Source organism: Amphiprion ocellaris, chromosome 8 (assembly GCF_022539595.1).
Source record: "Amphiprion ocellaris isolate individual 3 ecotype Okinawa chromosome 8, ASM2253959v1, whole genome shotgun sequence".
In the NCBI taxonomy this organism is placed as follows: domain Eukaryota; kingdom Metazoa; phylum Chordata; class Actinopteri; family Pomacentridae; genus Amphiprion; species Amphiprion ocellaris.
Window position 1 is genome coordinate 6,851,394 of NC_072773.1, and position 12,667 is coordinate 6,864,060.

The 12,667-nt window shown below is 37.6% G+C and overlaps 1 protein-coding gene across 5 annotated transcripts in view; it reads right to left on the reverse strand.

The window, feature by feature from the left end:
- The window catches only part of bsna (bassoon presynaptic cytomatrix protein a), a 223,826-nt gene extending 212,052 nt beyond the window's left edge, over positions 1-11,774 (reverse strand). For all 5 annotated transcript variants that reach the window (XM_055013044.1, XM_023270746.3, XM_023270749.3 and 2 more), the window contains exon 1: positions 11,342-11,774. In XM_055013044.1, coding sequence (XP_054869019.1) covers positions 11,342-11,532 — 191 coding nt within the window. In that variant the 5' untranslated portion in view covers positions 11,533-11,774. The remainder of the gene's footprint in view (positions 1-11,341) is intronic.
- Between the last annotated feature and the right edge of the window lie 893 nt (positions 11,775-12,667).

A 12,667-nucleotide genomic window follows, 5' to 3' on the forward strand; every position in this document is an offset into this window, starting at 1 on the left:
CTTCTTTTGTTGTCATGAAACATTACGGGAACATTTTAGAGTAAACTTTCTCAACAGTAACATCCCTAAAACATCCTCAGAACATTGATTGGAAACGTATTTGTAATCAAGGAAAAATATTTCAAAGATTAACTGAGAATGCAGTTTTGTTGGAGAGGAAAGTGATTTTTAGAAGACAGGACTAAAAATTAATAACTAAACTTGACTAAGGACAACATTTTGCATAATTAGTCTGAGTGACATTTTAATAAACACCTCATTTCATAAACATGTAAAACCGAGAGCTGAATTCATATTTTCTCAGTGCAGTTGTGTTTCCTGCAGAGTGTGTAATTTAACAGCATTTTGGCCTGTGTTCTGATGCAGTCAAGCTTTTTACCTTCCAGCCTGTCTGTTGGGAAAACAGCTCCAAGTTCAGTCACAGGTGAGTAACTTCCAGCGGTTTTAAAGGCCTTTAGGACAAAAATCCTGCACTTTCTCTTTGAAACTGTGGAAGTTTTGAGCCTGTGTATGTTAAAAATCCAACAGATAATCCATTTATCCATCGGGCTCTTCCCTGTGATTCTGCAGATTTCACCCTTGGTCCCGCCCACATCGCTGTGTCACACCTCTTCCATTTATTTCTGGGTTTCACTCATGAGCTCCAGCGACAGCATCTATGTGCTGAGAAACTAATACTGTCTTGGGCTGTGATATTGCGCTTATTGCCATCTTATCTCCAGATGCAGCCACCCAAACACATTTAGTATTTGGAGGCTCCCGCAAACATGGCCTCCCGATAACAGGGCGCGTAAATATATAGAGAGTCTGACTGTCGGTCTCTCACACCTTCATAACACACCCACACACTGAATCACACACTTGTTTTCCTTCACACCTGCTCTCTAACACATTAACTTCTGGAAAATTATTTGGGGGATGACTGAGGCGAGGCCAGGCTGCAGTTTGAGCTACTTTTGGTGAAGATGACGGCAAAGAACAGACTCAAAAAAATAAGGATTTATTTAATCTCTGTGTGCATTTTCATCAACATTGGATTTTATTTTCATATTTTTTTTCCATCTCATTTTATTTCCTTCTCTCCTCTCTGCTCCAATACTGAAATGAGGAACCACTGTGAAACCCGTCGGTGCGTTCATGCACGGGCTAAAATAGCAAATTTGGCCTGAAAACACAACGAAAGAAGTGAACAAATTCAAATTAGTTCATGTTTGCATGTTGTTCTTTTGCCAGAGTTTGGTTTTCCAACAGGAAAGTTCATACAAGTGACGTGTTGAAGCAGCTGAACCTCGGAACTCACATGTCAGAGTGTCCCTGAATGTACCATAAAGGACATATACAAACAACACACACAAAACTTACTCAGAACATAACTTATCAAAGATGCAATAAGCTGATTTCTACAATACTTGATCCCAAGCAAATATTTATTAATTAGGTGAAGAAATTAGAAGCTATTTTATGTACAAAATGAAACCACCAGTGGAAACCAGCTGTTGGAGTCAGAAAGCAACCAGAATTCTGAGATCTGTATTTTGTTGTTATGCTGCAATAAGACTGTAACTCCAGTATTGATGAGTTTCTGATGGTCTTGTTGGTGGACTGTGCTCAGCTACATCTAAAAAGTCATGCATTCTTCAGAATAAAAGAAAAACTTGAAAACTGGAAAGCTTGACCTTGACAGTGAGGAGATCTGTTGTGTTGTTTGGGACATTTTGCTGCTTGGGTTTGGGTGTATTTGACCCCTTAGATGGAATGGTTATTGGAGATTAATACAAGCAACTGAAAACTGATGGAAGTAGTCTTTTCCAGTCTTTTCATCCATAGAAGCGCAAGAGTTCACTGAATGATTTGAGGAAAATGATATGAATCATGTTATAACATTTAGAGTCTCCAGAGCTCCACCCAAAGATTTTGGACCAACATATATTATACATATACTCTCCACCACCATCATTAAAACACTAAATCAGGAACTATATTTTGGAAAAATGGTGTCCATCCCTCCAGTAGAGTTCCAGATACTTTGAAATGCAATGCAATTATGTAGTAACACCATTCTGTGGCGGTCCAACACTTTAATAAGACAGTTTTTCCTTTAATTTGTCACCCATCTATATTATATATCTATATTTTTCAGTGCTCTTTCTTAGTCTGTCTCTTTGTCTAGATTATACAAAAACTCCCAGGTCAAGTTTTATAAAACTTGGTAGAAAGGTGGAAAATTGGAAAGGTGGAAAAGGAAAATTTTAGTGCAAATCTTGATCACCTTCTTTAAGACCAGGGCATCAACAATTGGTGGGAAAGTTTGCTCTTTTTTGGTAAGAATGAATCGATCTGTGTTCAATATGAAAAGCTCAGTATTGGAGAGAATTATTAGAAGAATAATTCTTAGAATTATTTAGAAGCATATCTAATATACAGTTTAGTTTAATTTCTGCATTTCAGCCTCTTTACTCAGCAGTTGTGGCCAAGCTAGCTAACAGCTAGCTGATAAATGTAGCCAAACATGTATATTTTGTAGTTAAAGAACTTTTTTTTTTTAAAAAGTGAATTTTGTACTAATTAACAGTAAATGGAGTTGACAGAGGCAATGTGGAAGAAAAAAATACTAATAAATATGTCAGAGTTGTCATCTGTCAGAGTTTATTAATGCCCAAATAGTCTTATGTGTCTTTAGCATTTATATTTTCACTGCCTTATCTTAAAGAAAGTGATCCAGATTTGTGTCAAAATTTAGTGGGCTATTCTTTTGGCCATCCTTCACATCTTTGCCAAGTTTTAGGAAATTTGGCCTTTTAGTTTTGTGTAATCTGGCAAAACAAACAGAGAAAAAGTACAGATGGGCGACAAATTAAAGGAAAAACCATCTTATTAAAGGTGCTGGACCATTATGTGCCGCCATAATAGCTTCACTGCACATTGGCATGAAGTATTTTGGAACTATACTGGAGGGATAAACACCATTTTTATAAAAAATATTCCCTTATTTGGTGTTTTAAAGATGGTGGTGGATAGCGCTATCTAATATCTTGGTCCAAAATCTTCAACTCTTAAGGAAATTCAAATAATTTCACATAATTTTGATGATTATCTCCATTTAAATAAGCCTGTTGATAAGTTTAAGAGTGATGACAAGTTCCAGTTTGGTCCTATTGTGACTCTGCATCCTTTTCTGTTGAATTAATGCTATTTATGAGCAAATAAGAGCAGCAATGGAACAGCTAGCAAGATGACATTGGCCCACTCAGCGGATCACAAGCTGAATGGTATCAGTGTTTGTCATTTTGCTGATGTGAGAAAATGATGGTGTCACTCTAAGCAGGACTGTCAGCAAAAAAAAAAAAAAAGTCTCAAAGAAACACATTCGGTTGTACTTTACATTCACACCGAACTGCTTTTTTGGTGAGAGGTGACAACACAAAGTCACACTTCTGCATTCGAACACATTCACACGCGCACAAACGTCCTACATGCAAACCTCTCTGGAAAGTGAAAATTGTCTCGGGTGCAGAGTGTCAGAGAAAAAGAAAAAACAAAACACAACAGCCTACTCAATCTCGACACATTTTTTTCTCCTTCGTCTCTCCAGCAGATTCGCTGGATAACTGTGCAAAAGGGGAATCGATCGTGACGACCGCCAGCGTTTGCAGCTCTTCACAGTTACTGGTCACAAAACAGTGAAGCGCTCATGCGTAACACACACATGCACACACTCGCAGCCTTTTCATGACAAACAGACCTGCAAACATGAGTGGAGTCAGACGAGCACGTGATGGGACGGTGGAAAGTGCTGCAAATCTGAGCTTCTCTCTCTTATTTTCAATCAGTTTTCCTTTTGCCATCTGGACAGAAACTCCCAAGTCCCATTTTGTCGCCTCATATCTTCACTACATTCCTGTTTTTTCACTCTCTCGTCTGTTTTCTATTCATTAAATGCCCTCATTGAGTAATTCCTCTATGAATTCATGCCTTTTTTTCCCCACTTTTCACTTGCAAACCAATTTGCCTTATTTGAAATCCAGTATTGACAATTCTTTTCAAGCTCTCCTGTGATGAATATTTGTAGATTTTTTCTGGGATTTGCTCTTGAAATTGAATTTTTTTAAAAATTTCCCTCTTTTGACTTATCGTTCATTTTGGTGGCAGTTTTTTCTTTATGCAGGCATTATTTTAAATTATTTTCAGTTCTTCAGTTTTGATTGTGTAGTCAAATCCAAAGTGACTGTTAAACTCTCCTGTGATGCAGATTTGTGTTTTCTATGAAATTAAATGAAAAATGTTCTCTATTTTGACTCACTGTTCATTTTTGTGCTTGTATTTTTTCTATATATGGACATTTTTTGCATTTTTTCAGCCCTTTATATTGGTATCTCAGTCTTGATTGCTCTATTTGCAACAACTCTTCTAGTTCAAGATTCAGTAGTTTTTATTTGTCACATGCTCATAGAGTAAATGCAGTAAAAAATAGATTTTAGATAAAGGACAATTCTTTTAAGAAACCACTGACAAATTAGAAAAATGTCATACATAAGGAGGTAGAGATCTTAACCTTAAACTTGGTATAAATGCCAGTAAGGTGGCTGATCGTGGTGTCATATCAGAAAAAAAGTTACCAAAAAAATGTTTTTATGACTCTTACACCAAAAAAAGTGCAATAACATCTCTGATTTTACTGAACCCCTAAAGATGACATGTGACTGGCAAAGTTCTCCAACAGCTGGAGTGAAGTGAGACAACTGCACAGAAACAGCACATCCTGCATTTCCTGTTTGCAGCTTAAACATCGTCATGCATTCACTCTGAATGAAGCCAACTATCAGGTGTAGATTTGTCTAATGTAAATGGAAGTCCTTTAGCTATGCTTTAAATAAAACTGAGCCACAATTAATGCACCAAAACATTAAATTAGGTGTAGACCAAATATTAGCCTGGCTGAATATTGTGGCCGATATTTGGCATTTTTCCAATTATCGGCATCAGTATTTTAATTGACCAATTGATCATTGATGAATTTAATGCTCTACTTCAGGTCTGATGCAGCCTCATCTCTCCTTCTGTCATTAGTCTGTGGTCTCAGAACCAAAAACTGAACAAGGAACACAAACGAGGAAATTAGCTTCTCTCACAGTGGCTAAGACTATGCTAATGGCTAGCAGCTCAGTTAAAAGGCAGCAACACAGTCTGGAAAACTATAATTCATTTAAGATCTGGACCTTAGTGGACAATAATAGTGACAGAATAAAGAAAGATTAAGAAAATACAGGAAACAAACTGCTCAGCTGATCCCACATAACAGAGGAGAGTGTCCTAATTTAATCACTCCTGTTTCTATTTTACATATTCAGTTACAGTCACCCTTATTAATGAAGAAGTCTGTTATGAATGACACGTTCTCTGCTGTCACATGCAGTTAAAACATTACACTTAATGTGTATCGCTTCCAAATATCAGTCATCAATCTTTCTTAATTACCTATAATTGGCATTGGTATTGGCTTTAAAAAAAAAAATAAAAAAAATAAATAAATAAATAATTTTATTTATTTATTTATATATATATATATATATATATATATATATATATTTTTTTTTTTTTTTTTTTTTTTTTTTTTTTTTTTTTTTTTTTTTGCATATATACAGATCATTGAAGCAGTTAGTTTCCCTTCAGATTTAGTCCATAATGTCAATTTTAAAGTTGGATCAAGCTGGTATTTCAACATATTTCCAATATGATTTAAGTGTCTACTGCTTTGCTAAATAATATATTCCATCTGTTCTTGATCCTTTACTAGACCAAACTGTGTCATTCACCTCCTGATTTATCGCCGCCCCATCACTTCCCTTCCTCCTTCCTGTGTCCCTGAAGGTTTTATCCTATTGTACATCCAGCTCTGCCTGATCTATTTCTGCCAGCTTCTATTCCCTCCTTCTTCCCTCTCGCCTCCCTTCAACCTCAGTATCTGCCTCCCTCCTTATCTGTGCTCACATAGACCCTGCACAGCACCAAGGTTCATTGTTGTAGAGTAGATCCATTTATAGGCTGCTGGTTATTGGCTGAGAAGGGAGGCGGGGAGGTGAAGAGAGCGATGGAGAGGGAGGGATCTTCATTAAAAGAGAGCTATTTGTACGGTATATTTACAGGTTTAGGATGACATGACCGCAGTGAAAATAGAAATACACCTGGTCCATAGAGCATGAAACATATTATTGTTTTTTTCTCACTAAAACCAGCAATAAACTGAACCAGCAGTCAAATCTTGATTCTTCGCCACCAAAACATCAGCAGCCAACAGTATTATATGTCCACGTGTAGTTTATTCTGAATCACTCCAACTTCTACTGGCTTTAAATTGTGCTGAAAAATGCACCACATCCCCGTTTGATTTTCTTTTTTTTTTTGTTTTGTTCTAAAAATGTTCTGAAAAGGTTCTGCAAATTCTGGTATTGTTTTCAGCAGTGAGTTGTTGGTTTTTGTTGGAGGGATGGATGAAGGATGGAGTGATGGAAGGATGGAGAATGGAGGGATGTAGGATAGAAGGAGGATGAAGGGAAGTTGGGTAGATGTGGGGATGGATGACTGATGGATGGAGAATAGAGAGATGGATGGATGGATGGATGGAAGGAGGATAAATAGAGGGATGGATGGAGGATAGAGAGATGGAGGCTGAAGGATGGAGGGATGGAAGAAAAAGGATGGAGAGACAGAGGATAATAGATGGAGGATGGACAGATGAAAGATGAAGGATAGAGGGATGGAAGAAAAAGGATGGAGAGCTAGAGGATAATAGATGGAGGATGGGGGATGGACAGATGAAAGATGAAGGATGGAGGGATGGAAGAATGAAGAGAAAAGATGGAAGGATGGAGAATGGAGGGAGGATGAAGGGAAGTTGGGTGGATGGAGGGATGGAGGATGGAGGAAGAAGGATTGAGGGATGGAATGATGAAAGGATGAAGGCTGGATGATGGAAGGTATGGAGGATGGATGGATGGCTGGATGGCTGGATGGATGGATGGATGGATGGATGGATGGATGGAGGATGGATGGATGGATGGATGGATGGATGAATGGATAGATGGATGATGGATGGATGGATGGATGGATGGATGGAGGATGGAAGGATGGAGAATGGAGAGACAGAGGATGAAGGCTGGATGGATGGAGGATGAATGGATGAGGAAAGGATGGAGGTTGTATCAGCCAGTGAGGCAGAGCAGTGAGGAAGGGAGGCAGCGATCGCTCTGCACGTGCTGCAATCTGGTCACATGTCCTCGTATCACATCGTCATAAATACTTCATGTGAGCTACAGAAAAAGGCTTTTATTGTGGAGAGAATCTGGAACGTGGACGGGAAACACTGAAACAAGGAGGAGAGCGAATCCCTCCAAACTGCACTAATGCGCCAATAATGCATCAGAGCGGCGAGCTGAAGCTGTCATCTGTTCTCAGCGTTACATAATGATGGAGAGGCCTCTCGTCTCGCATATAGAGGCAGGAATCCAAGCCAGGATGTGTCCTAAATAGAACATGATCACAGCTGTAGGTCTACTTCATCTCCACTGATGAAGATGTGCAGAAGGTTGTAATGATGAGGGGCTACAGTACGGAGGATCCCTGGACTGAGGCATGTCAGGTCACGTTAAGTTAGGTCAGGACACCTCATGGTTCTGGTTCTGGTTCTGGTGTGCTATATATATGTGAAGGACAGATTTAGGGACATGATGTATGTTATGGGGCTGCTGATTTTGGTCTGGGAGACTAAATACTGTTAATGTTAGTGGAGTGGGATGACATTAGAAATAGATGTTGCTTATTGTAATGTAATGTAAAAACAACAGCCTTGTTCAGAGATTTTGCCTCCATAATATGTCACATTTCAGACAAGTGCAACAAAAACCCATCAGAAATACATCGATCAGGCATGATATTCACACACATCCACAGCTTTGCATTAGTAGAATCATGTTGTCATTTATTGTGGCCTTGACTCAATTTTTGGTATAAAATTAATATTGAAAGAAACTTTTGTCATCACTATAATATTGTGATTTGACTGAGTCTTCTTTATAATGAAATATTTCTCCAGAGAAATTAAAAAAGATCTACTGCATTAGTTTTTCTGCCTTTATTCACTGTTTGAAGAGGGAATTTACTATTTACTTAAAATCAAAAGAGTTTTCTATACATTGTAAAAAACAAATAAAAACTGAAAAAAGCTGAAATGCATTAAAATATCAAGAAGTAATTATATAATATTTAAAATAACAAAAACTATTTTCCTAAATAAATGAATCACACACACACGTTTGTTTTACTTTAACAAAAACTGACACTAAAAGAAGAAAAAAAGATTGTATTGAACATTACAAAAGTAACTTTGTGCAAAAAAAATTCAATGTAAAAGTGCATCTTAAAGGAGCACAAATCTTGACCAAAGTGTCAAGCTGAAAAGTGTTTAAGGAGGTTTGTCCTCACACTGAGATTTCATTGGCAACTCAACGGTCTATTGAACTTGAATGCAAAGGTAATAAGACACAATTCGCAAGGTGCAAGAAAATAATTGTCTTAATGTAAGTAATCAACTGGGAAAGGTTTGTGTTGATATTTGTTAAAATTTTAACTTCAAGGCCATTTTCTCTTGAGTTTCTTGTAAAACTGTCCACATTCTGAAGGTTTTCATTAGTTTGTTAAAGTATCTTATATAGCCTGATTTACATCACATTTCACCCCTAAAGAAACAGCTCAAAAACTGATTTTTTCCCTCACTGCTGGCCGTATTTTGTGATTTATGGAGTTTTTCCAAAATTTGCCTCTAATATAGTGTATCAGTGCTCAGGAAATGGATGCAAATTAGTGCATGTTTGCAAGGATGGAACCTCCTTTGCATATTTCAATATAAATTTTAAGAAAACTTGCAATGCAAAAAAAAAAAAAACTGTCTTAACTTGGGAAGGTTCATAGTGATATCTATTTTTTATGCACTACAAAACAGGGGGTTTTTTTCTACAAAAAAAATCTCATTTTCCCTTAGTGGCATTACTCCCCACTTTTATTCTGAAGGTTTTTACAAAGGTCTTTGTTCTGATATTGTTTAATAGCCTGATTTATATTACATTTTACTCCTACAAATATGGTGAAAATGTACCTTTTTCTGGCTGTTGATTGTATTTTCTGATTTATGGAGGAACTAAAAGAAATATCTAAAACTTTGACTCTAATGTCAAATTCTTGTTTTACATCAACAAAATGAAACAAGAATTTTGAACCTGTTTTAAACCAGTGTTATGGAAATAGCTATAAATTGGCGCATAACTGGATGGCTAATACCTTACTCATATACACAAGTAGTGAAGTATTATTTACTACATTTTGTCAACTGGAAAATAATGTAAAGTTGTTTATATTTAATAACCTCATAGCATATTTAAATGTACATTTTCAGAAAGCTTGTAATGCAAAAAAGGTAATTGTGTAAATGTAAGTAAATAACTGGGTGAGTTTTGTGGTGACAGATTAAAATTCTTACTGGTAAATAGTGTTTTCCAATAAAATGTATGGAAATTACATTACTCCCATTTTCTCTTCGGTTTTCTCTACTACTCTGAAGTGTAAATCTTCACTTTAGTGGCATTTGCAAGCATCAAACCATTCAATCATAAATCCAATTTTATTTCCATCTATATATTCTGAAGATTTTTTACAGAGGTGTTTGTTCATATGTCATTCATAGCCTTGTTTATATCACATGCAACAACATAAAAAATCAACTTGTAATGCAAAGAAATAGATAAAAAATAGTTATTTTGATGTAAATCATCAACTGGGGAAGTTTCGTGGTGATATCTATTAAAATATTTACTCATAAATAGTGTTTTCAACTAACAGTGTATGGAGTTTTACATTTTTACCATTTTCCTTTAATACTCTGAGCTGGAAATATTGACTTTAGCAGCATTTACATGCATCAAGCTGTCCAATTTTATTATTATCTATATCCTGAAGGGTTTTTAAACAACTGGCTGTTCATATATCATTCATAGCCTTATTTATATCACAACCTTTTCCTAAATATGTGGAGAAAATTCAGTTCTTTACTGATTTATGGATTAAGAAAAATAAATATCCAAAATTCATTTTGTAAAAAAACAACACAAAAAAAAACACAAACAAAAAACTTAAACATGAATGAATGCAAATTAGCTTATATTTGGATGGATAATGATTCATTTAAACATAAAAATTCAACTCATTATGCAAAACAATAATGCTCTTATTGTGGTTAACCAACTGTGGAAGTTATATAATGACATATACTATTGGAGTTGGGTTTTTTTGTTGTTTTTTTTTGTCGATCAATGTGCAGGAGCTCATTTATTTTGCAAAAAAATATATAGGCTGGTTTACGGTTTTCGCATATGGCGTCCTACTTAAAGACATCTGACTACTGCCACAATGAATGTTTTATATGTTTGATTTATGTGTCACACCCAGAATATCTGCAAATGATCAATTCTGAAGCGCCGAGTAGAAAATAGAATGCAGATTTATGTGCATATGTTTGTAGATTGTGTCGGTAAAGCAGATGTTTCACGTCAGTACCGGGAAACGGTGGCGTCGCTGATAGTACCAGTACTACACATCATCAAACACACGCCTACATATCCAGGCAAGCCCCTCAACGTACCAATACACACACTCACTCACTCACACACGCACGCACGAAAAACACACATCCAGCAGCTCCTCCTCGCCCATGCGGAAACAAGCATCCTGCTGCATCTCGTCTCCAACATCACGCACAAAAACGCGCCAATGCTGCAATTTTACGCAATAATCGTAGATACAAGAATAGAAAAGAATGTTTAAAAAAGCTGCGGTTGTTTATTCCTTCAGAGACATGTCACACAAACGCGCGCACATGCACACGCACACTACGCCAAAGCACAAGCCAAGGAAGGGGGAAATACTATTAGAGCAGCACATGACACCGCGGAATAAAACGACTCCAGCAGCCGTTACGCACAGCGCCAGGGCTCGGTGGTTGGAAAACACATCAACATGCAATGTCAGAGCGGGTTTTCTGGGAAGGAAAGGCATGTGGAGACGCGCTCAAGCACCGCGGACAGCTCTCTGATTTTTTTTATCCCTGCCTCTACAGACCGAGGCGGGCTGTCACTTCTCTCCGGGTCGTAATTACGCACCAGGGAAACACTCCGAAATACTCTTTAATCCCGCAAAATCTCAAATCAGACGACATCTGTTCTGCTGCTTTCCAGAGTGGACTTCAGCCGAAACCTCCAAAATAAAATAAATAAAAAATAACTACCGCTGCTCCTACCTCGTCATTCCCATCCCGGGGCCTCCGACTCCCATTCCTCCCCCGGCAGCGGCTCCGTTCACCGGCTTCATGTGCTGTCCTGCACCCGGTCCCCCCGCTGGTCCTCCGGGCATCATCGAGCCCATCATCCCGGGCTGGGCTCCCGGCTCCCCGGGCTGCCCGCCGCCCTCCATGCTCGCTTCGTTCCCCATCTCTCGGCTCCGGAGTCGGGCGGGAGGTGGAGAAAAGGTGTCAGGTCAGATCGGCGGCGTCGCCTTCAAGTCGCTATGGTTTGTGATCTTATTTCTCCTTTTTTATGCAATTCAAAATAATGAATAAAAAGGAGGGAAGAGAGAGGAGCGAGAGCGCGAAACTCAGCGTTGCTCCTCCATCACCGCCATCATCATCATCATCCTCGTCAGCTTCAGCACCAGCAGCCTGCCTCCTCCTGACGTGGTGTCGGGAGCGCGCTGCACGGGCACGGTGACAGAGAGGGAAGGAGGGAGTGAGGGGGGAGGAAAAAAAGGTGCGAGAAGAGCGAGATTAGATTAGATTAGATCAACGTTAAATGAGTCCCTGTGGAGCAGCAGATTAGGAAACTAGGAGCAGAGCGGAGATAAACGAAGAAGGAAAGAACTTCTGACCCAGAGGTGTTTCTGGTCGGTATGAAGAAAATACTGTTATTTTATTCTCTGGGTCCATTCAGGTCGTGTAGTCCCAGGACACTGCATCTTCTCTGCACATAAACGAGTTCTGTGTTAACTGCAACGCTAACAGAATTTCTACACTGTAAAAAGTGAGTTTAATTGAAATTTACTGTAATTTTACACGTTTCCTTTTGATAAATTTCATGTAAAATTTAGTAAAATCACAGAAAAAAATGTCTGTTATTTTTTTAAGTTCAATTAAAGGAAATACTAGTAAAATCTCAGAGATCTTAATTCACATGAATAGTTTAAAGTATTTAAATGAGAAAATAATGCAACTATTTGCTGTCATTTGAAAGATTAATTGTATGTATTGAAGACTGAAAATTGGTTTACATATTTTTCGATACAGGCTATAGCATAGACCACAGTACAATCACGTGCCAAAACTGCAAATAACAACTTTAAAATTTGTACTTTTATAAACAGGAATTTGTTCTTCTACAACATTTTACTATAAAACTAGTCATATACATTTTTAATGATTTTTTACTGTATTTAAATGTGCAAAAAATCCCATCATTTTACAGATAACTGTTGTTATTTGAAAGAATTATGTATAATAAGAACTGAAAAACCACAAGTAATATCCACTTCAATTTTTTTTAAATTTTGCAATTGTTAAAAAAATTACACTTAT